The following is a 23,831-nucleotide window of genomic DNA, read 5'->3' as shown; positions in this document are numbered from 1 at the left end:
TTGTGCCGATCATGCGATGTAAACGATTGAATCATAACGCGTGCATTATGGTTGTAATAAAAGCATATTCTTTCTCCCACAGTCGAAATACGTCATTCAGAAGGACGCATTTGAAAAATTGTTCATCAACACGGCATTTCATTAGAATATTTTATAGAATTTTGTGATACATGTTTATCGAGCAGTAGGTAATATTTCTCCGAGCCTTTAATACCGTTAAAGTTAGTGGGTTTTAGGTATTCTCATTTGTTGTTGCTAATTTGGGATCACCGTAGGAGAAAAAATATTGTGGACAACTGTTGACCATGTGCCGAAATTTTATTTTTATTCTTCTCACTGAAATGTAGCTGCCCAACGGATGTTATCTAAATGTATATCTAAAAATTTTTGCAGCTAATAGTTTTTTTTTTGTTAATATTAAACCATTTACAACAAAAGCCATCCATCTGCCGAATGTTAATGATTTTTAGACAGCGTAAATCCTGATCTGGCTCTTCGTCTTGCCTCTGTAATTCCGAGTACTGAAGAAAAGTTCTCTGTGCTTCACCGAGGCATCCATCAGAATTAACCCCAGATTTTTTACTGCTGGTATTGACTTTTTATGGTTGTCAGGTCGTAACGTCCTGCTTTTCCATCTCCCTGCCTCCTGTTTTCCCGCGTATCGGGCAGTTTTTATCGTCTCGGTTTGCGGAGACGTCGAGCTTTCGCTGTTTGCGCGTCGAGCTTTCACAATTTCTTTCTGGCAAGATCGCGATAAGCTAATTCGAAGAATGCGACAAATTATTGGGCATCTAAATTTAGATTTACATTCTAATAATAATTATTGTCGGTGCCTAATTTAGACTAGACTATGCTCTGAAGTTTTATTCTTTTCGTGACCCATAGGATTAAGTTGTTCCAATCGAGTCCTGTTTTTTGATATAATGTTAGGTATTTTTTTAGGTTTTATGTGTGTCTTAGAATGATTTTAATCATTTTTAGATTGTCGAATTGATGATGGAGCTGGACTCCGAAACGTTTTCAATATCGACATGGTGAATTTGCTTGGCGTTTTCTTTGCTTTTAAATTCCTAATTTAGAATGCGATTTCCGTACCGTAGTGTGTTTTTGGTGTCATCAATTTTATTGTGCCTGTAGCTTCAAATCAATTTGAATTCAAATCGGATTAAGGTTTTCGATATTGCTATAAATTTAAAATAAAATATATAAAAATAAAATTAAAATAAAATATAAATTTGCTTACATCAAATTTATTGGCTCGGCCATTTCACGTAATTGCTGCATTTAAGTTTTAATTGCATTAGTTATTCTACTACATTTGTCGCAAAAATAGTCACTATAACATCCTACTAACATTTAATTTTAACAACACATAGGTCGTCGTATGGGGCCACTAGCCCAAACTACCGAGACGCTCAATTTCTGTTTACGTTGAATGGGAATGTACCAATGTTCATTCAAACTTTAACTGGACATCCTGAATTGTGTGCATGCTGAGGAGGAATATGCGGCTATGCTTCTCAAATTATTCATTTCTCTGCAGTCTCTTCAATAATTGCTTAATCGTGACTGGTCGACTGTCGGTTATAGCGTTTACCGATCATCTGCGTATGATTTTCAAGAGTATATGCTGCAATTGTGAGGCGTCTAGCGTATACGTGCAGTTCTCGTGCGCACCATTATCATTACCACGTCGTTATATTGCGATTTGCTCTTCATTGACCACCGAGCTATGGTACTTAACCCGCTCATTGCTCTTTTATGGGGCTTTGCATGAGTGGAGTCTTTTATCTGCGTGTGTCTAGAGCTATAATTTCTCGATGATCATCAGAGGACTCCATTGCGATTCATTTCAGCCAGGTTACTTCCCTGGCTTGTCTCTCTTCAAAAAATTCTTCTAATGAACTGTAATGGATCTACATTTGATCGCATCCACTTAACGATGAGTGATATAAGCTTGTGTTAGAATTCAATTGTAATTTATAGGCTGCGTTATTGGCGGTCAAGGTTTTTACATTTTTATTTTTCTTTAAAATTTTTTTTTAACTTCTTTTTCTTAAATAAATTTCACATATATCTCTTATGGATTATTAATAATTGAATTTAATTGCAGTTATTAAATCACATAACCCTTCTTCAAGTTGGATTCGATTTCATGCAAAATGCATGTGGCCAAACTAGGTTGCATGTCGAACTTACGTCCCGACTGCCGGAAGTTGGCATTTTATGCGCTTCAGAAGATCCATCTTGATCACTTTTACTGAGCTACAAATCCTGAAAGGTTGGAGTCAAGAATCTTTTTTGTTTACAAAGCCGTCGTTGTTTAGGGGCGTGCAATGGTTTCCGTGGGTGATCCTCTAATTGGGGCTCTCGACGCGAGAGTTTTGCGTCATGGCAACTGACTGGAGACGCACCAGAAAGTCCGTTGCTTTCTTCAACAGCGGATAATGATGGCTCTAATGACATGCCTGCTATCGTTGTTTTGCATCTAATTACTGAAGACTCCCCTGGAGTCGCTTCTCTGACCTTTCAAGGTTTTTTTTTTCTTCTACTTGCTGGGCTTTTCTTTTATTTGATCGCATCTTTCTTTTATTTTCGTAAAATCTTTCAACTTGCTTTTTTCCTTGCTAAATATTGCGTTTCTTCTTCTTTTTGCTGCAGTAAATAATATGATAAAATCGGCTTAGATCACGTATTGTTTCTTGATGCAGACACGGGGAACTAGCACCTATTTGCTCGTATCACTGAGCTGCATCTACCGTGTAGTATATGTACCTGGTGACTAAAAATTTAAAAACAAAGAATAGTCCACAAAAATTCATATCTTTATAGAAAACGTTTCGGAGTATAAGTGTTGACGGAAGCCACCTGGTGTTGACGGAAGCCAGTTAGTTGTCCACCCACTATAATTAATTGCAATTCACGAGTTTCACTGCCTGGTTTGCGTTATTCACACACCCTTTTCCCCTTATACAACGTAGAATGCTTAATTATTTGTTTGACCGTTTACCCCCATGTCTTATTGAATAATGGCGTTTCAAATAGGGTCATTTTTCATTTTATTCTAATAGGTTCTATCATTATGATTTTTTAGAATATTGTAGGACATAACTCATGCTATGATTACGTAAGATATGCATGTCTAATTATTTATTTCAAACTTGGTCATCTAGGATCTACTGCGTTATCTGCATGCGAGTATTTCAGATATACCCGTTTCACTTGCTGATAATTTAATTTCGCCTATCACTTTCATGAAAATTTTATGTTTTAAATTATTCTATACCACAAAGAATTTTTCTTTCCAAATTTTATGGCTGCCTTCCAACTATTGACTGTGTTCTGCCTTCATGCTTTTTTCCACGAGATTACTTGCAATATTTTTCCACTTTAATTCTAAGCATTTGTTCCTGCTATTAAAAGTTTGCAATTCCAAACTTTGTAATCGTATTAAACAACATTATAGTGTGCTAGAGTTATATTTATACTCAAATATTAAATGCTTAGTCAGAGTCGAGTTTCAGCATTCCTAAGTGGCATTGCAGTAGAAATGCTCTCTTAATTATTAGTATTGATGATTCCAGATATTACTCATTTTAAGCATAACTGTTTTACTACCATCCAGAAAGCAAGTTTGTTTCCATACACTATTGGTAATACGTTTGAATTTATCTGAACGCTTGATGTTACCTTGACTAGCCTTGAATGAGTGAGCAAGTACATTGTACCTTCATGTTGACTTTGGTTATGACTCAACTTACCCATGTAACAGAGCTGCAGTGCTCCGGTAAACTTTATGTTATGGCGTTTACGTCTTGAACTCTTACAGCGAAGCATCAGTGTACCGGTGTGATACCATCCAGCGTTCACTTGTGTAACTGTTGTAGGGGAGCTTAAGTGCACGGATGCCTTGTGCCGTAGCGTTGTTCACTTCTCTACCCCTGGTCGTGGAGGGAGTCCTGAGAGGTATGTCAGTGAACGAAGCACAACAACGGCCGTGCCGTGCTCGCCTGTCGAAGAGACGGTCAGACCGCACATGCAGGCTGGTGTGTCGCTCGCTCGTTTTACTTCGTAAAATTCCCACTAATTTGCTTCGTTTCTCGCTGCGCGCTGCCTCAAAGTTAGCTTGAAAAGCCCAACATCTGTTGCCGGTGCACTCGAGTGATCGAGACACTTGTTAGGAGTCATGCGTGTCGCATAGTAGGGTAAATTGTTGCTTTTAGTCAGTTTCTTAACTTCAAACTAGTACGTGGATGAAGACATTCATGATCTAGAATTCGCCTTTTCGAACTCCATGGATGAAAATACTTTTATGTTTTGGCTACCAACACATTAATCCATTGAAATAAAGAAGTATTTCATTTCTTTGAGTAATATGCTCGTAATGTAGTTCGCTTTGTATTACTTAGATCGTAATCGCACGTTGTCACATCACATCACACGTTTTACAGCGAGTGCAGCTTCATCATTCATCTCTGTATAAGCAGCATGGCTACGGTAGTTCTCACTGTATACGTGCAGCGTCGCGCGTCGCTGTTTGCACAAGATAGAAGTTGCCGTGCAAGCGAATGTTTGTGAGGCCTCCACTGCATGACAGGATCTGCATGAGATCTGCTCGCGTAGGCAGCGTTTTTGTGAACGTGTCTTGATCCTCATCAAGTAATCTTGAGATTTTTATGATTGATTATCTAGCTTCACTATAGCGTGCGGTTCTATCCATAATAATGACCTTTTTATCTTAACAGAATATTTTACTTGACTCTGGAACATGGGCAACTCTGGGGAGTTGTTTTGATTTATTTGTGCTACGTTGTTGTTGCCAAATGCCTTCACGTATTATTTACAGCTGCAGAATTATGTGAAGGGAATTTCATTTTATATTCACTTTATTATCAACGTGGTTTTCACTTATTTTTGGCATGACGTGTAAATGCAAAAAAGTTGGCATGTTTCATACTAGAAAGTATTTTGGGACCAGAAAGTCCCTTGCTAAAATATTGTACGATATTTTAAGGTTATCGCTTTTTTCCAGCACATGGTAGAGCGTGTCGGAAGCTGCAGGTGTTATCTATAGGATATTGGCAATACTAGAATATGATTCTTAATTAAGAGAGCCGAGAACTCATTTCGGCTTGAATTTATTTTTTACTAATATTGACAAAGATAAATGATAGTTTGGAAATTTCCAAAACTGAAATTCATAATCTTTTGTATCTCTATAAGAAATAGACCTTTCAAACTTGAACAATTTGCCTCAATAAAATATATATAAAATATATATATATAAAATTTTAATATAAAAAAATTAAATTTTAAAAAAATTTTAAAATTTTATATATAAAATATATATTTTATATATAAAATTTGCCTCAATAAATTGGTGGGCTGCAGAGAGGAGACTGCTAGTCAATGTGAGGAGTCCGTTTGTGTCGTCTGTGCAAGCTCTTGAAGCGGTTCTAAGTTCTCTTATTTTGACCATAGAAGCGTTTGTGGATGACATTATTATGACAGAAGCCATTGTGTGAGCATCTCCGCCATGTCTCGCTCGTTTGCCTGCAGTTCCATGGCTGGCTTTTGCAACGGAAACATTTATTGCTGAAGAATAGGACAGTTACTTAGCCTCTGCCGATGTCCACTACCAAATGATGAGTTTTGCTCTGTATTGGCCTCAGTTCTCCCGAACTTCACTAAATTCTCAATTTCTCATCATCAAATTTATCAGCCATTTTGTTCGTTTCTATCCAAAACAAACCTTTGGTTCTGTTACGTCCTTAAATTATCGTCAAGTATCATTTTAAACTTTGAAGTTAATTTCAGTTTCCTCAAAAAAGAGCGAGAGAAACATAAAGGTAACTAATTTGTAAGTGTTCTTAATTAATTTGTAAATGTGTGGTGCTAGTTCCTCTCAACAATTTAGTGCTTTCAAAAATCTTAGGTTTATATCCACCCTCTGACGAGTGTGACGCCAGGCTGGGCTTGGTGTCGATGTCTGTGTTCAGATTTGCTTTCTGCGGCTGATTGACTCATTGTTCAGGGATTTGCAAGGGACCGACCGAGCGAGTCGCTGCCCCGCTGTCATTTCAAAACGCGAACGCTCTATCGGGGGTTTACGATTGGCCATCCAACGGACGGGTATTATTTGCTTGTATTTTCGAATTGTGCGTGTCGCTAGATTGGCGACGACCTTAACTTTGTCGCTCTCTTGCGGTCTTGTTTGCGCACTTCCAAGTTTTTTTTTCCTTGAACACTCTCTTCATTTTTCGTAGAAAGTGTATTTTTTCTCTTCGTAATTGTTGAAAATCAAATGAATTTACTTGCGGTGTGTGGACTGTAAGCTACATCGTTAGTGTCCAAGAAGTTGAGGATTTGGCGCCAGACCAACTATACGTTATTATGAACTCAGAATGTGTAATACATATGAGAATGTTCAATTGCTTACTCAATTACTTTCGTGATACGCATCATCATGTTTAATATTTTCGCCCACTTTTTTGGGCGGAAGAAATTATAAATTAATTTCGCGAATTCTTGTAGAAAATTCAATTTTTCTGACCTGGGAGACTCTCCTGTTACGTGTCCACTTTTTAGTGTTTTAGAATGCAGTGAGGCTTGCTTTCTTTTGGGTTGCGCGCTGCAGCACTCCTGCATCTACGCGTTCCATGTCTGCCATGGCAGCTAACGGCCTCCGTGCTATTTCATATTTCTTGCATCAGCCCACATGATAATTAGACTTTCTTGTAGCACAGTTTCATGCATCCTGGAGGAGTCTTTGTTTGAGGACATTGATGGCGTCCTGTGCTATGACTCGAGTATTTAGGCTGCATAATAACTACCTCATGATTCCTTGTTATATTTATTAGACTTGAGCTCTTAGTCTTCATTACGCCCTGCCTTAAAGCTTATCTGATTAATGGTTCCTGTGGTGGCCAGGAATTTGCATTGCCTAGTCTCTGACTACAGCAGGTCGAGTGCTCAGCAGATGTTATTTCCGCGCAGCACACCCGCACGAATGGCCTCACTGCATTGCATATTTCCTGCTTCTCATATCGCTCGAATTTTCTTAGGCGCGAGCCTGCAGTACAATCTTGTTAGTGGCTGACGGCCCTCGCAGAACAAGGGTTCTTCAAGCTGTGTTTTGCTCGAAATAGCGCATGCGGCTATAAAGTGCAGCAATGAATGTATTTCATTAAAATTCACTAGATTCTCCATTTTAAAATTCATTGATTTACTGAATCATTCAAATGCAGGCAGTCTTGCATCTCGATCTTGACTCGAATATGTTGTTTCGCAACCAACCGGAATGAACTAGAAAGTTGTGGCTGTGGCTGTTACTCGTGCGGTAAATTCTTTTCTACAAACGACCCTAATAAAGTGTGAGAATTTTAGGTCACCCGATGCTGGGCGCGCAGCTCTTTAACCGAGACGGAGATGCAAAAAAAGTCTATGCTTGATTTAGTTATGGCTGGCGACAGGAACTGGAGCTCATTTCCTGTGGGTGGGCAGACAGCGGCTGCATGACCGCCCTCCACTTCGAGGGCTTCTTGTAGGGGCTCGTCTTACCTGCCACTGGGTTCCATGGATTGTGTTTCAGGATTTTTACCTCCTGTAGTCAACCACACTCATCACAAACTAAGTAGGTGATAGTGATTATAATATCGTGTTTGCTGGCATGTATTGTATAGTGATGAAAGAACAAGTGTTGGTTCAAATGTGCGGTACTCATGAATTTAACTGCTACTTCTAAAAATTATCTGAAATTCATAAAGAATGAACTGACTGGCCGTCTTATCCATATAGATTCAGAGCTTTACTTTAGCAATTTTAAATTATTTAGTCCTATTGTTTATCATATAATAGCGCTTTAGAAACTTCGCCAAAAAATGAACACGTTGAATCTCTGTAACTGGCCATCAAGTAACGCACCTTTGGAAACTGTTCATTTGAAGCAGGTTCTCGCCTCGCTTATCCACTGCATATATCAAAGGCAGTAAAATTCTCGACCTCGGAGCAACAGCTCATCCATCCATCAGGTCAGCAGAACAGATCCTCTCATGACGTAAACAACAAAATGCCACTCGTTTTTCATACTCCAACTATTGAATAACTCGTGACACTCCATGCACCTAGCGTAGCTGCACGCCGAAAGAAATGCATCTGAGTAATTAATCTCGTGTCAGGTCTAGTTATTATTTTGGGACCTTTCTCTAAAATCTAGAATGAAACTGCGCAATATCAGATGCTATACTGAACGTATACCAGTGCCTGCTCCACATCATTGTCCACGCACGCGTCGAATTGCGCCAGCTCCTGCGTCATTATATGGGTTGCATCGCTCCGGTCCTCGTCATGGCTACGTGAACTCGAGTGAATGGCCTGCATTTCTGATTGCAGAGATAGAGTATCAAGTTGCTCCGTGTGATGCATGTTCCTGCTCTTCACGACATGTCCCATAATTTGCTGGTGTACCCGTAATCGGAGCTAATGCTCTTTGTACCTGCTGAACGCGATTTCTGCATACGAGGTCGCTCCCCATTTAGACGCCTCACTTCGCCTTCTGTGGAGCTGATCATCCCAGTCTGCTCGTTGTTTCAGAGTAATTGCGATCTTGGCAAATAGGCGGCTCGTGTTTATTCTGCGTGTTGGTTTTCTTTATTTTTGGTGGCAAGAATAACTTGTAGTTTATCTGCGGTGGAAATCCTTTCCAGTGCCGCCCAAACTAACCACTTTCTTGTTTATCTGCAATAGTAGCGGAGCCGCCTTACTTGGGCGATAAGGTCTTTATATCCCTCTTACGAACCCTCTCAATGCCACAACCAAATTGAAAGAAGTTGGCCACACTAAGAGGAACATGAAGCTTCCGTGGCGGCGTCGCTACACATACGAACGCCCTCTGCAATTTACTCAATTGAACATTTGCTCGCATACCAAAGCATGTACGTATGCTACGGCTTCTGCGTCCGTGCCCAGGATAAGCAATTGAATCTGGTCATTCATGGCGAGTGCCAGTTTTGGCGCTTGCAATTCTTAGTTCTTCGTGTAGCTGAGCCTTACTGATGGCCTATAAAATCCGCGAGACGCAAGTGTTCTGTGACCATTTATTATAGAGCGTACGTTGTGCGCCCTTTTGTATGGAGGCCTTCATCTCTCCACTCTTACGCGCTTCCTTTGAATGCTCATTAGCTTTTGTGACTCATAAGACTTGCATTTACGAGCCAATTTTTTTAAACATGCAGTAAAGCGGGATTTGTCCCAACAATTTTGTAGTCAGCATTTCACTGTAAGGTGTTTGTGTACTATGAAAGAGTGCTATATGGCATTCGATCTAGATTTAGATCGACTAACATGCACTTCTGCCCATCAATATACGCATTTGTTTATACTTTACATTTTACCCGGTAGTTGCTACTTCACAAAATCGCGAACGCTTCCTCGCTTAAATGTGACTGCATCTTGTTCTTGCATAGCGTCGAACTCGTACATAGCGTGTTCGTTGTGCACACATAAAGTTGAATGCAGTTGCTCATATTGTGATTATCTATTGGGATAGTCGCGAAGTTCTCCTGCAAAGGTGTTCGTTGAGCGACTCGAGAGGCTCACATCGTTTGATTCCAGCCATCAAGGCTCATCTCATCGGCTTGAACGATGCTTCTTGTCGCTCGCATCAGAATGAGATGAAAAACTATTCATATCACTACGAGCATCGGCTCACCTGCTGCACTCAATGCGTCGCTCCATTAATCTTGAGACCTGTAATTATCATGTCTTGGAGGCTCTGCTTGCTGGTGCAAGCTGACCGGTCAGTCCTACTCGCAGGTGTCCTCTCAATGCCATCAAAATTGCATGGCATCGGCACCCTCTTGATGTTTCAGTGGGTGGCGTGTGTGCAAATTGCGCGCTTTTAATGTGTATCGAAGTCAAATTCTGCATTTCGAATGAAATCGTATTTTACGACTAATTAAGCGCAATTTTTTCACTTTTTTCCGAAGAAAATATTTCGAGTTATCTTAATTTTTGGGCTAGATTGTGTTTTGGAATGAGTTGATTGTATACTTTTGTTTTTTTTTTGCGATCACATTGTTATATAAATCTACCCTATAGCTTCTGATGAACATAATAATTTCTCTATAATTCTTTCAAAGACTTTAATTTTCATTTGAAATTAGTTACTGAGTGATGAATGCAACATGGAAAAAGTAGACGAAATCCCTCGAAATTTTGTTCAAATTAGACGAGTTTGTTTCCTGAAAATTCGGTTGAAATTAGACACATTTCTTTCTTTTGACTTGTATATCAACAGTTGTCATCATTCAATAAAAAAAACTTAAAATTACTATGTATATCTTCAAAGGTCGTGGAGTTTCATCATGTGAAAATAGATAACTATAATAATCGTATAAGTTCTTACCTTCTCTTTTATTATTTTAATATTTTCTTGTTCGCTTGATGGCTTCTGACGAACTCAAGGCGATCTCCAATGTGCCTCTGAGGATCCATTCAATAGTTTCGATTAAAATTCCTGAATTTTATTAGCGAATGTATTCATGATCGAGCTTCGCACCTCACGATTTTTCTGTTGTCTAATTTATGGCATAATAATATCAGCCGTGATATTGTTGTTGTGACTGTTCCCATAGTGAAAATTGAATGCTAAAAATTTGATAAAGTTTTCTTTTGCCTATCGAGGCCTTGCGTTTCTTCTGTCGTATGGAAGTCGAAATGACCTCGTGGAAAAACTCCGAACTCCTTCTATAAGTGCAGGGTTTATTTGTTCATCAGAAATGTGATGCATGTTTTCGTTAAATTTTTCTCATTCTCAGATAGTACTCAAGAAGTTCTGCTCTTTGAGAGAAATAATTTTATATATTTCGGGGCTCAATAAAACTCCCTCTTATTCGTACCATCCCAGGTTTCCTTTGAAACAATTTCCATCTTTTTAGTTGATTCATCAACTAACGTTATCTACAAGTACATCTTCGATCTTTGCTATAACCCAAGTTTGAGTCTTCATCTCTTCCTATTCAAAGCCCTGCTTATCATTATTTTTTACCCGTTCTCCATTGAATTAGCTCTTTGGTCGAGTTAGTTGTGATGATGCTTGGTTTTTACAAGATGCGAGGGACATGTCTTGTTATCGAGTACTTATCAGTCCGGCTAATGATGTGGCGCGTCTCAAACCAGTTTCCTCATACAGCCTTGTATAGCTTTCTTCAATACTTTACGCTCGTCCTAAACTGGCTTTTAATTTCTGTGTGGAGCTCGTGTAACCAATGGACTTCCAGTTCATATATAGTTGATGGCCAGTTAAATCAGTTATTTTCGCTACGCTGGTGTGCATATATGATCTTAAATGTCGTTGCTAGGATTCCGCCCATGTAGCGACAATTCAATATACCTACGTTGTCTATCATTTTCAGCCGAAGTTCTTGAAAAACGCTACATTAATTTGCAGGCAGATCAGAGAGATAAATTGATTCGTTATTTCTTGGCACCTGTTTCTATCGCTCTGTTCTTGGACGTCACTTTATGACCAAGACAAACGAAAAATGAAGCCATTCCTTCTGCACTGTCATTCTATGTTACGATGATTTTTGCACGCAAGTATTGTCGGTGAATTTTATCGTCAATTATTTCTTTTAACGTTGCAATAATTCCTTTATATTCTACAAGTTTACCATATTACTCACGTTTTCTCTAATCTTATAATAATAATTATTATATTCTTTTCGCTCTGCTGGTCACCGTTTTATTTTTTCTCGATGTTTACCCTCAAATGCGCGGTTTTGCATGGCCTCCTATCAGTTATGCTACGTGTTTCTCTACGTTTTCGTCTACTGTTGCAACGAAACTCATTTACCTCTCAGGTGAGTGAGTACGAAAAATACAAAAAGACCGCGTTCGTATCCTTCTCATGCAGATCATCCACAACAAATTTAACCATGTCTTGGTGGTATACCATCGACTGGCAACTCAGCTTACGCCACTATCGTTTTGGGCCTGTTGAAGCTGAAGAATTTATCTGTAATAATATTGATTAACACCGAATACTGCAAATAGGTTTCAATCATTATCACTCATCGCACCCGCTTATACAAACTGTCACTGTCATCCTTCACGAAAACAGATTGTTTAGGATTGGTATGGCACCATATTGCTAGAATTATTGACTGTATATTATACTTTCGCTTGCCCTTGAACGAAAGAATTTAGAAAAGAGAGAATTGTTGGACTGGATATGAATTAAACAATTTTGCAGGTCGTTGATGGAAACAGACGGTATGTGAGGATTGCAAGTGTAAATGTTATTACATGTTGTCTGTGGGCTGCAAGATGCTCCCACTTTGCGACATGTCAGTTTTGCGTTTTAATGATGGAGGATATTACATAAATTCATAGACAATAGGTTGTGTATTCATTAGGGTGTTCGTATTAGTTCATTGTGATGTTAAGCAGTAATACGATCCTAATGGAGTAAATTAAAACGTGGTTTTGGATATTGCAAAAGAATCATCTCTCACTTTAGTTTCAATTTGGGATTTGTTGATGATTAGCTGAAGTCTCGCATTACATTCTTCTGAAAAATGATTTAGAAAGTTGAATGACGTACGTATGGTTAAAACACATTACGTATTCAGTCCCGATGCGTGATGGATAGGCGACCACGTCCCTAACACTTTATTTGCATACTACTTTGACAGAGGAAATTCTTGCCGACTCAGTGTGACACGATACAGCCTTGCGTTTATGCTCATTTACTCATCATGAATATCAAATGACTTGGCCAGCCGTGAGCTGCTCAAGACACGAATTTTGATGAGCATCGTTTCTTATCACCTGGTCAATCAGAAGCGGGTGATAGAGTGAAAGAATTTATTTGTATTTTGCTTTTGCGGATGTTTTGAAACGTGTTCCTGTCAAATGCATGTCATCTTCTGTACTTGGCTATTGCTTCTTATATGTATATAACAGAGAAAAAGTTTATTCACCTATTTACGCAAGTTCAAGCACACAGAGATCTGTGAAAATAGCTTGACTTGGAGAATGAAATGCAGGTAAGATTACGTTGCATATGTTTTCGCATAAACTAGTGGTATTTTACGTTTTTCATTATCGCTTTTCTTAAATTCGTCGATTGCATAAAAAAAAGAAAAAAATTATCGGAGCAGATGATTTGGCATTTGTTACACTGCTTGAACATCGTGGGACTATTGCTGTGCTATATTCGGCGCAATATTCTTAATGTCAGAGCCAATTTGTCGCAGCGTTGTTCGTTTCTACGTCTCACAAACGCTCATTGTTTGGAGCTAGGAGTGCTCATCAGTCAGGCCGAACGGCTAACATGTTACGTCCATATCTAACTGTTTTGACTCGTACATGTGCCGTTTCATAAAGACCATGTAACTGATGTAAATTAATCAGCAGCCAAATGTCAAAACGGCGTATTTACTTGTTGTTTCTACTATTGTCGGAAAGTATTTCCTGCATATCAAGCATGCGCGAGGGCATTTAATGGAGCCAAAAAATTTCCGCTCCTTGAAATATTTCAAAAGAATATCGAGAAAAGACTTTTGGACTAAGAGTGTTGTGCAAATATAATTCTTATGAATATTATCTGAAATGATTGCGCTTGAGGATCTAAGAAAATATATGATTAAAAACGTATTTTGAATAATTAAATGCTCCAGATTACTTAATCCGATTTCGTATATCCATGCTGGCTCTCACGACAGATATTAATGTATTTTTTACGTATATTAATCATTTTTTAACCAAGTGTGAATTTTTGGTGAGGCCATTCATTTGGGGCGTTGGTGTAGCCATCCATTGAGCTTCATCCTCGGCGGTAGCCCCATCCATCATTGCGGCCGCGCCAGCGTAGCTTGTTCTGCTCTCACCTCTGCCACGCCGACTGTTCTGCCACAGGCTTTATACATCGTACTGTGGATAACGTGCTTTTATAATGTGCATTCTCATTCCTCATCTGTACATAGTGGTTATAATACTTTGTTGTCTTACTCTCACTTTATTGAGATAACTTCAAAGTAAACTCTGATAATTGTTGTCAAGCAATCCCTCGTCATATTACTCTGGAAGTTCCTAGATTGCTGAAAAAAAAACACTATTAACTTATGTTTTTGACATCGTCCGAATTATTTTCATGATTGTACTTTTCGTTGTTCTATCCTACTTCTGGTTGTCAAATGACGAAAAGTTTCTACTTCCGGTTTCGCAATTTCATCTTTCCCCTATTAAAAACTTATTTTCACGTGTTTCGCACAGTATTTTTAGCAGAGTATTTTTTACAGAACTTATTCTTCGGACCAGATGCGGTCTATATGGGCCTGCAGGAGGGGACACGGCGTAGCTAGTTCTCGGTTCACTTTGATTAATGACTAAAACGGGGCTCAGATGGTCTCGAAGACGAAGGCAAATTTAAACTGCATTATGGAAAAAGGGGCTCCATCCTGCCTTTGGCTCGAGCTTGTAATGAGATTTTGATTAATTTTGGGGCGGTTAGCAAGTTTGCTATTGGCTGTCCAAGCTGCCGCTCCTCATACAACTTTCACCTCTTCGTCAATGAGGATTTTTCGATCGATCAAAACCGCTCAAAGTATCGTCATTGTCGAATCTTGTTAGGCTTGTCTGCTTTCTTGATGTTGGCTCGTGGACATTTGCTGCTAATCAGGTCGACTCCTGCATGAGCCTTATAAAAGGTCTGCGTCTCAAGCTGCTCACAAAGATGATCGATCGTATTATCTGTTGTACATGCATATTGTGCAGAATTTGTAAAATTGTGTTGTTGATGCGAGCCTTAGTGGTTGCTGTTTCATGTGAAATTAAAAATGGTTCTATTAACTATGTGACTGATTCATATGTCAGTGACGTAATTATGTTTTGTTTTATCCAGTGGTAAGTTGAATGACTTTGAGTCAGGCTTTTACACTCGCTTCTTTTGTTTGCGATACTTAATAATGGTGTGAACTCTTATCCATGGCGTGTGTACATTCGCTTGGGCTTCATGAAAAGTGTATCAGGTGTCTTTGGTATCAAAAGTGAAGATGAAATAACGAACTGGAAAAAATAATTGAAATCCAAAACTATTTTGATTTCAAACCTCTCAGACAGTTAAAATATTGGTTAAAATTCCCTCTAATATGTTATGCTAGCTGTAATTTTTGTTCTTTATGCCTGATGAACAAATGAAGTTTAATTAAATTTTGTCTTGCGAGTTACTCATGTATCTGCTTGCGAATTCCTTCCACTACGACAAGCTAAGTATTTTTTTCTATGTTTTTCGTGCCATTTGCGTTTGCTTTACTGTGAGCATTTTAGCAAGAATTTACAAAACTGTCAAGTGGGAAGTTAAACAAAGAGATACTGATTATCACGCCTCGTGTATTCCTGTTTGATCAACTCGCGGTTGGTGAATATGACGTGTGACGACACTGACGCTCGCACCAGGCGGGTCCTGGCCTCCGATTGTCATTGCAAGTAATTCGCACGTCGTGGATGTCGGCAAAACTGTCGACTCGAGCTGTTTGACGGTGTGTTGCTAACCCTCGGGCTTGTTGAAAGTTAGGCTGCTCGTGTTGATGCTGCCCCGTAAGACGCGCCTGCCGCCTAGCACCAAACGCCATAGCTCGTGGTGCAATTTGAATCCTTTAATCAGTTTAATGGAAACGCATGTGACGATGAGCAGATTCACTACTCTAATTTTTACAACACTTCTCTTTAACTTCACTTCTTGTTGTTTGTTTGTTTGTCTGCTACAAATCTTGTAATCGAAATTTAATACACTTCCACTTGTCCTATCGATCTGAAATTTTGCACACACGTGTAAAGTTTGAGACAATGCATGAAACAAATGTCAAAATAAATGATTTTAAAAAGTAAAATTTTTTTAATATTAAAAAAATTGAAAAAATAATTTTGTCAGCTACAAACAAATCTTATACTAACTGATATTTGACACACTTTTACCTGTCTAATTGATCTGAAAGTGTGCACACTTGTATGAAGTCAGAGGCAATGCATGAATCAATTAACAGAATAACTAATTTTGAAAAAAATTATATATTAAAAAATTTATATATTAAAAAAAATGAAAAATTAATTTTTTTAAATATTCGAAAATTAAATGAGAACTTCATTGTACATCTGTAAGATTGGAGACACTGGATTGTTTGGAAGTGTTGTCTTTAAAAAATAATTTTTAAACGTATATTTTCTCTAATTCAGTCATTTTTTTATCGATTAACTGGCCATTTTCTCACTTCAACACAAAAAGTTGATGCATTGAATCCTAGAGTAAAATTGTGACTTACGTATCACTAATAACAAATTCAAGATGTTAAGTTTAGTAAAAAGAACATTGCCCATAGTTAATTTATGTATAATTCTGTAAATTTTCAGAATTATTGTAACCGTTGCACCAAATGCCCACGAACGATTTCTGGCTCTCAGAATAAACATGGCTCTTTTCAAAGCTTGGGAATTAATCCACTTGTGGCTCTGCTTCTTTTTGATCGCGGCGCCAGCGTGCGTGGTATGAATAATGCGACGCACGTCCAGTCTTTTTGTTTGTCTGTCTCTGCGCTGGGTTGCATTTGCCTTCCATTTCGGCACGGTTTTCGGTCAAATATGTACTGAGGATATTCAGCTCAGTGTAACCTAGAACTTATGTACCTATATATAAAGTGTCGCTGCCTGAAATAGTTCTCGCTTGAATACAACTTGAAAATTTTTCGACCTATTTATTTTTATATTATAATAAAAATGAATTTCTTAAAATATTTTTGTTACTTCAATTATGTGTCCTAGTTTGTAGTATCGGTATTCCACTGCTACTGGCTTTCTTGCAGATATTAGGAAGGCACGCTTCAGTCGGCACGCTCAGTGTGCTGCTGGTGGACAAGGCACCTTTTGTTAAGCCGCGATAAGCGCGTCTTTCCTTATCTCAACTAACGTCAAATGGACAACATCAGTTTGTGAGGCTCGTTTACAAGGAGCCACTTGAACCCTCAAAGATATTTCTATGGACAAGGCGTCGAGTGTCTTGTACGATTACATCGTTTTGGCGCCATCCTCTCAGTCTCACGTGTTAACTTTCACATTGTTTTCAAGTTTTATTTCAGTCTTGAGAATGCGAGAATTTATTTATTTCTTCACTCTTGCACATATAGCTAGAATCTCTACAACCGGGGGCACCAATTTATTCTTCAAAGGTACTCAGCTAGCCTCTTCACACTTCCTTCCAAATAAACATTGTAGAATAAAATGCATTTTCTAAATAGGCGTAAAAAATTGAAATCGCACATTATTTATCGCTTGTGAGATCGCTCTGCTACAAGGAAACGGGATTTAAACGTACATTTTCTCTCACTAGTAAGTTTTTCGATCAGTTTTCTTTTATATAGAAGATGAAATACCACAGTTCGAGCAGTCATGCTTCGCGACGCGCCTATACGATTTAAAGCAGGTTTGTATTGATGCAACCATATAGGTTGGTTTTAGCGTAAAGGGTCTGGAGCTGATGTTCTATGCTAATAAAGCTACGTTTCTAATCCCCTTTAAAGTCTATTCTATTCAAATTCGTTGTTTATTTTTTGGTCGTGCTCGTCTCATCTGGAGAGGCTCCATATGCAGCAGTGGTCGCTTATCAATATGGAATCTCGATTGGTTGGATCAAAGTTGCTGAAGTAATTTGCTTCTGAGGCCTTCATTATCATGCGGTGGTTTGGACTCGCTCTGATCACCTTAGTCGTTTTCTCGTGTTCCTTAACAGGCTGCGAAGTCGATCTACCTGCCAATCCTTGATAGTTTGACACCTCACCAGCTAAGCAACTTATAGGACTAAATTGTATTCATGCCATCAAGAGATTTGATTAAACTTTCATGTAAAATTGCATTTTTAATGATGTTTGTTCAGTGTAAAGCTGCTTATAAACTTTATTGTCAATTCGTAGCTTGTAGAAATTCTACGAATATATTCTCACTTAAATTCTGCATCGATTCCTCTTCGTTAATTGCAATGTTGTGTTACATTTTTCATCCTCAATTTCTCCAGTTTTCTTGGCTAGGCTTACAAAACCTTCAATGAGACCGCGTTAATTTGTGATTTAAGTTGAATTCGCGTATTCCTATAGACCCCAACACTTCCATTTGCGTCTACGGCTAAAAGTTACGACCGAGGCCTACCCTCTGCCTCACCCTATCACCTGGCACTATCTGTAGACAAGCGTCATTTTGGGCCTCGAGCTCTCTGTGACTCCACTTACTACTCTTTGTTTATGCTGCCTTAAATAGACTTGTGTGATAGCACAAAAATATGGCTTGCTATTGTCTTCAAGCTCTCGTGGGAAGAATGTAAAGTGCCGCTTTTGAGTTGCATGTTATGTTGTTCTGCTGCTTGGTACTTTAAGTTTCCTTCGCCTTGTCGGAGATGGCCGGAAATTTTTCCGCTACGAGTTATTCCTGTCTGAAAGGTTCCTTTTCCGTGTTTGTCTTGCGCATCGATGGGCTTTGAACCCTCTGAATCTTGAACAACACTTTTGAATGGACGAATAGGCACCCTCTTAGATTGGTCGTTGTAACAGCTTCACTCCTGAACGTTGTTCCGTAGCCCTCGAGTTAACGTTGATTTAAAAAAAAATTTAAATGGGTACTGTAGGCGATTTGCTTCCCGACAACTGTCTTTTGACTGTTTTATTTATTCAAGCGTTCAGTTAAATTCTCCATGCCTTCGATCAGTGTTCCTCTCCTCAATGTCGTAATGTTCACAGCCATAGCCTATTATTTTTTGTTAATGCAACTGCTAGGTTCTTTACCGACCTTTGTTAATGAAATCTAAAATCTTGCAAACTGTTCATATGTTTTAGTGGTCGCTAAGTCGGGCTCGGTGTTTTTCTGAGAATGTGTGCAGCTTGCTTAGCAATGCATGGCAAGCTACTCACCCGCTCCTAAATTTATGAAACACCTGTGCCTGTCCGACACTAATGTGCCCGCCTTCCGCGAGCGGCTTTGTGTTCCGCCTTTCCTGCCGAAAATTTTCTGCTCTACCGCGACACTCAAGACGAGGTTCTTATTTTCGCTTTACTTGCAACTTCGTCACCTTGATATTCTTATTTCGAAAGTATTAAGAATCGGAGCTGTCGTGGTTTGTTTTAGTAGTAAAATTGTCAGTGGATGAGCCGAGATAAAATTAGAATCGTACGTATATGTCCTTGCATGATTTATTTTGATCGCAACCCACTTACGTGATTTTTCTTATTAAAATAAAATAGCCTGCAGCTGTATTAATTGACGATCGCAAAATGCGGCTTTTCTATTACTTTTTAAATCGCAAGGAAATCTGACCTACACTTTAGTCCGTTGTGTTAAATCCAAGTTATTTCAACATTAACGGGAAAAAGCTTTGAAATTTATTAACGGAAAAGATAGCGTTTTTACAGAGTGATCCATTTATTGCTTGAACGCGATTTAGTGCTGAATGAAACAAGCGCCCATTTGTGTACTCTATTTCGGGTTTGTTCTCCGTAGAAGTTGAAAACTGCCGACGTAGATTGGCTCTTCTTTAATGTTTATAACTTACATTCATATGCTTCAACTACATATGCAACATACGATCGTCTTCGTATCGTTTTCAGAAACGAAACCCTTGAAAACTTTTAAACTGCAATACATTGCAAAAAATCAGTCCTCAGAGGAATTGCATGTAAATTCTTTTATTGCTTCCTAGAGTTGTCTATGTGGAAATTTTTATCTTGAAGTTTGCAGCGAAGATTTATCTGGATGAATTTTACCTCCTGAGAGATGAATTTTTATCGTTCGTTTTGCAAATATTTGTTATAATATTGAATAATTGTCACGCTTTGATCGTACTTAAACCTCACGATTGCATCTCATTGTTTGATTGCTGTCCTCCTGCTGCCCTTTTATCGGCGAATCAAGTCGGTCTTTGTTTTGGGAATGCATTTGCAGGCGCTTCAATTAAGTCTATTGCTATCCCGCAGTCTGGGAAACCAGGAAATTTTTCTCATTTTATCGCCGTAAAGCCACCTCGAAAATCAAGTTAAAATATTTTTCGATGTCAATCCGAGCGGCAATCGTGTTGTTGAACTGCACGACCTGTCAGGTTTCTCTGAGCTGTCTTGTAAACATTCGTGATCTGCGGTCGTCCCCATACAATGAATGTGTCGGCTCGAGCTGTCTGCTGCTGTGCGCTGGACGGTGCGCAGTTCTCTTGACTGCTGCTGTGCGCTGGACGGTGCGCAGTTCTCTTGACTGCTGCTGTACGCTGGACGGTGCGCAGTTCTCTTGACTGCTGCTGTGCGCTGGACGGTGCGCAGTTCTCTTGACTGCTGCTGTGCGCTGGATAGTGCGCAGTTCTCTTGACTGCTGCTGTACGCTGGATTGTGCGCAGTTTCTCTTGACCGCTTGTGTGGCCTGTATCAAAAATGTTAATTTCTTTTTTGTTTCAAGATTATTTTGTTTTAGTATCTCCATTTGCTCGCGGGCATTACTTTTTTGTGAAATTATTTTTTCATGGAAATACTTATTGTTGATGCGATTTATCTGTCGGAGCATTCTTTTCTGAAATGGGCCATAAGTACCAGTAATCAGGCCGGTTTTTGTTTCATTTTAGCAGCACTCTAGACCATCTTACTGAGGGTGATGCCTACTTATACTGCTTGGCGAATGACGGTCTCTGCTGCAAATGAAACGTCTTTTGGCCGCTCATTACAATGGAAATTAAAGTTTGTCTCCCTGCCGTCTTTTCTGCCGCTTCAATGGCTTGTCGTGCCGAGACTTAGAAGGAGGAACTTGTTTTATCGACTTACCGCTTTGTGGGTTTCTGCTAACTTTTTATCTGCGAGCAACTTCTATTTCGGTTCTTGAGTGGATCTTTAGATAAGGAATGATCAGCGCCAGATTGTGTAAGTGCTTTGGACGCGTCCCAAGATTTTTATTTCGACCCTCAAGCCGCCTAAGTAACGACAGTGTTGTCTGCAAAAATATTATGTTGGTATAGTTTGGACACGCCAACTTGATTTCGATCCCATAAGGTAATAGAGATGTTTGCAATCTCCGCTCTCTGCCGTCGCTCTAAACTCTGCTGATGGGAAACCGACTGCAGCATCCGTTGCGGCTTCTTTTCGCGCCTCTCCGAGAAATGATTTTTTCTTTGAGAAAAACATGATGCCTCATCAACACTTTTCTGCGTCTTGTCGAAGATGCTCTGAGTTCTCAGAAACCGTTCGATTCGTAATTTTCGGCGAGGAAGACGCTGTATTGTTGTCTTGTGCCTCATTTTTTCTTGCCGCAGACTACAAAATGAACCAGCCTTTTGAATTGAAATTCGCTGAAGAATATTAAAATTTTACCAAAAAAGTGTGCTGGTAAAGTTTTTCGTAAGCAAAGGGTCATAATTAAAACATCATAATTACAATTAATCGGAATTAACGCCCACAAATCCTAATGCTGTCTTAGACTGTGCAGATCTTGCAAACCGTCTCCTGATTTTCATGCCGCGTATTCCCCGTGCTGAGGCAATTTCAGTTTTTTTTGTGTTCAACCTCGAGATCTCGAACCACGGATCTTCGTCTCCTCCCTCAAGAGCCTTGATGCTCCTGTCGAGTCAGCAGAATTACGAATTAGCACAAAACTTCTTTGGGAGCAACACGGGGACAATCGTAGAGATATAGGCCATTGTGTTGGCTCGATTTATGGCGAGTGGTAATGCGATTTGCATTGCAAATTGACGTACTTCGAGGGAGACGACGAGTTGATTTCTGGTGTCACACGAGTTGTGACCGGAACTCCATGACGTCCCAATGATCCATGCGTTGCCGTAAATTTATCTTGCTTTGACGTTCGACACCCGAGACTTGCACTTACCCTATATTTCCTTGCTTCATCTTATGTCATGGGACCATGATTTCTATGAGATGCATTGTTTCCATAATTATCCTGGTGTATAGCGGTAATTATAGGTTATTTATGTGCCCTTAGTCTGATTATCCCGGAATATGTCGTGGATTTTATTTAAGCTCTTATATCCTTCGATTCGATCCTCATGCAGCGACATCGCCTTTCTGAAGCTTCGGTCTGTCTTTGTATTGTAATTTTAGACAAGTCTATCACATATTTCTGTTTGCTAATCCTTCACTTAACATCTTTACTCGGAGTATCTATTTTGATTAGAATTTTATGTCATTATAATAACGATTTGTTCCCGATCGGTATAGTAATGTAATTTTTTTATTCATGTTCAAATGTATTTTGTTCGTGATCTCTGTCCATTTTCATTATGGTATTGTATTTTATTCATGATTTCTGTACTAACGTGTTTTTTCCTGATTTATATTGAAAAGTATCTTAATATGTATCTTCTTCCTTATGTGTTAAGCAATGTATATTATTCCTTATGTATATAGTAATGTCTTTTTTGTGTGTTGTGTTCAGATGCACGGTGGCGTCAGCGTGTCAGAAGGCATCGTTCTCATCTCCGCGCTGGCTGAGCTTCGGCGCAGGCCAGCAGTGCATCGACTTCGAGCGCATCAGGCCTGATCGTCTGCCGCTGGATCAACTCGCCACAGTTAGTATTATGCATTCATCTATACTATTCCTTCCTTTTACTTCTCCCTACTATAATATTCCTTACTCTACTACTTCTTGCATATATCTGGTTTTATCTATTTGACTTGATGCGAATCAAATTTTGTGTTTTTGAACATTTTTTAGTCTTCCATTTTTCACTTGTAAACTGATGTTAAGGTTGAAATTTTAATTACATTATATTTGTAAATTGTTTCACTTGGAATATTTTGTTTCAGTGAAGAAAATCTTATGTTAAGCTATTGAATTTACTAATTTCTAAATTTTTCGCATTAATGATTCTTTTCTATATTTTTGTTGAGATCAGTCACGCTAGTAATCAGTTCCAAATTTATTGTTCACGTTCAATTTCATATTGCAAGTGAATGAATTTTAAATCGGCACCCAATTCTGAAAAAAACTTACATTGTTACTGATCCGTAAAACATTACGCATGATAACGTTCATTTCCACGATCGTGTAAATGTTATTTTTTTAGGTAATGGATATTGATTTGGTCTCTTTATTGAGTACTCGTACCAAGGAAAATTTATTGTGCATTTCATTATTCAGGATATTCTAAAGGTTACATTCCGCTCGGTTCTTGAGGCGGGCGCTGCCTAGTTCAGCTGTCCTTCCTTCGAATTTCAAACTGCCAGCGTTGGAGTTGACACTTTCGTCATTTCCATCGATCGTTCAGTTTGTCGCCAAGTCTTCTCATAGATCTCTCACTTTACGTCCCTTGTTCGCAAAAATTCTAGAATTCCTGTCTGAGGGCGTCTGAGGATCACATGATTTGCATTATTCCCGTAGCGCCTCTTAAGAAGTGACGACTGTGGAATCTATTCAAGTGTTCCTTTCAAGAGTAAATCGATTAAAGTTTCCGCTCCATTTAGCTGCTGTCGTTATCAGGCGGCGCTAAGATCGCCTGACGCCTCCTTCAAAGTTCACGACCCGATAGAGCTCTGCTGATGCTTTGAATCTTTTCTTTAATTTATATATATGATATAAATTATTATTATTATTAAATTATTCTTTATATTTATGATATAAATTATATTGTATATTTATTGCTGAAAACTAGTCAAGTCCGACAAATTCGTAAAAGTGCAATTTTTCTAGCCTCTGCTTTATAAATTCTAAAACACCATGAATATACCTGAATATTACAGCTATGTTATTGGCAGTGATACTTGTTTGGTTTGTAATATTTTACGATATCATTGCTGCAGCTGTAA

General features: G+C 38.9%; 1 protein-coding gene across 5 annotated transcripts in view; it reads left to right on the top strand.

Moving 5' to 3' along the window:
* LOC108672526 (plexin-B) overlaps window positions 1-23,831 on the top strand; it is a 174,944-nt gene that overhangs the window by 108,026 nt on the left and 43,087 nt on the right. For all 5 annotated transcript variants that reach the window (XM_018160208.2, XM_047880259.1, XM_047880261.1 and 2 more), the window contains exon 6: window positions 22,462-22,594. In XM_018160208.2, coding sequence (XP_018015697.1) covers window positions 22,462-22,594 — 133 coding nt within the window. The remainder of the gene's footprint in view (window positions 1-22,461; window positions 22,595-23,831) is intronic.

Source organism: Hyalella azteca, unplaced genomic scaffold (genome assembly GCF_000764305.2).
Source record: "Hyalella azteca isolate HAZT.00-mixed unplaced genomic scaffold, Hazt_2.0.2 contig5093, whole genome shotgun sequence".
Lineage (NCBI taxonomy): Eukaryota > Metazoa > Arthropoda > Malacostraca > Amphipoda > Hyalellidae > Hyalella > Hyalella azteca.
Note: the sequence above shows the minus strand (reverse complement) of the source record. Positions and strands in the feature narration are given on the sequence as shown.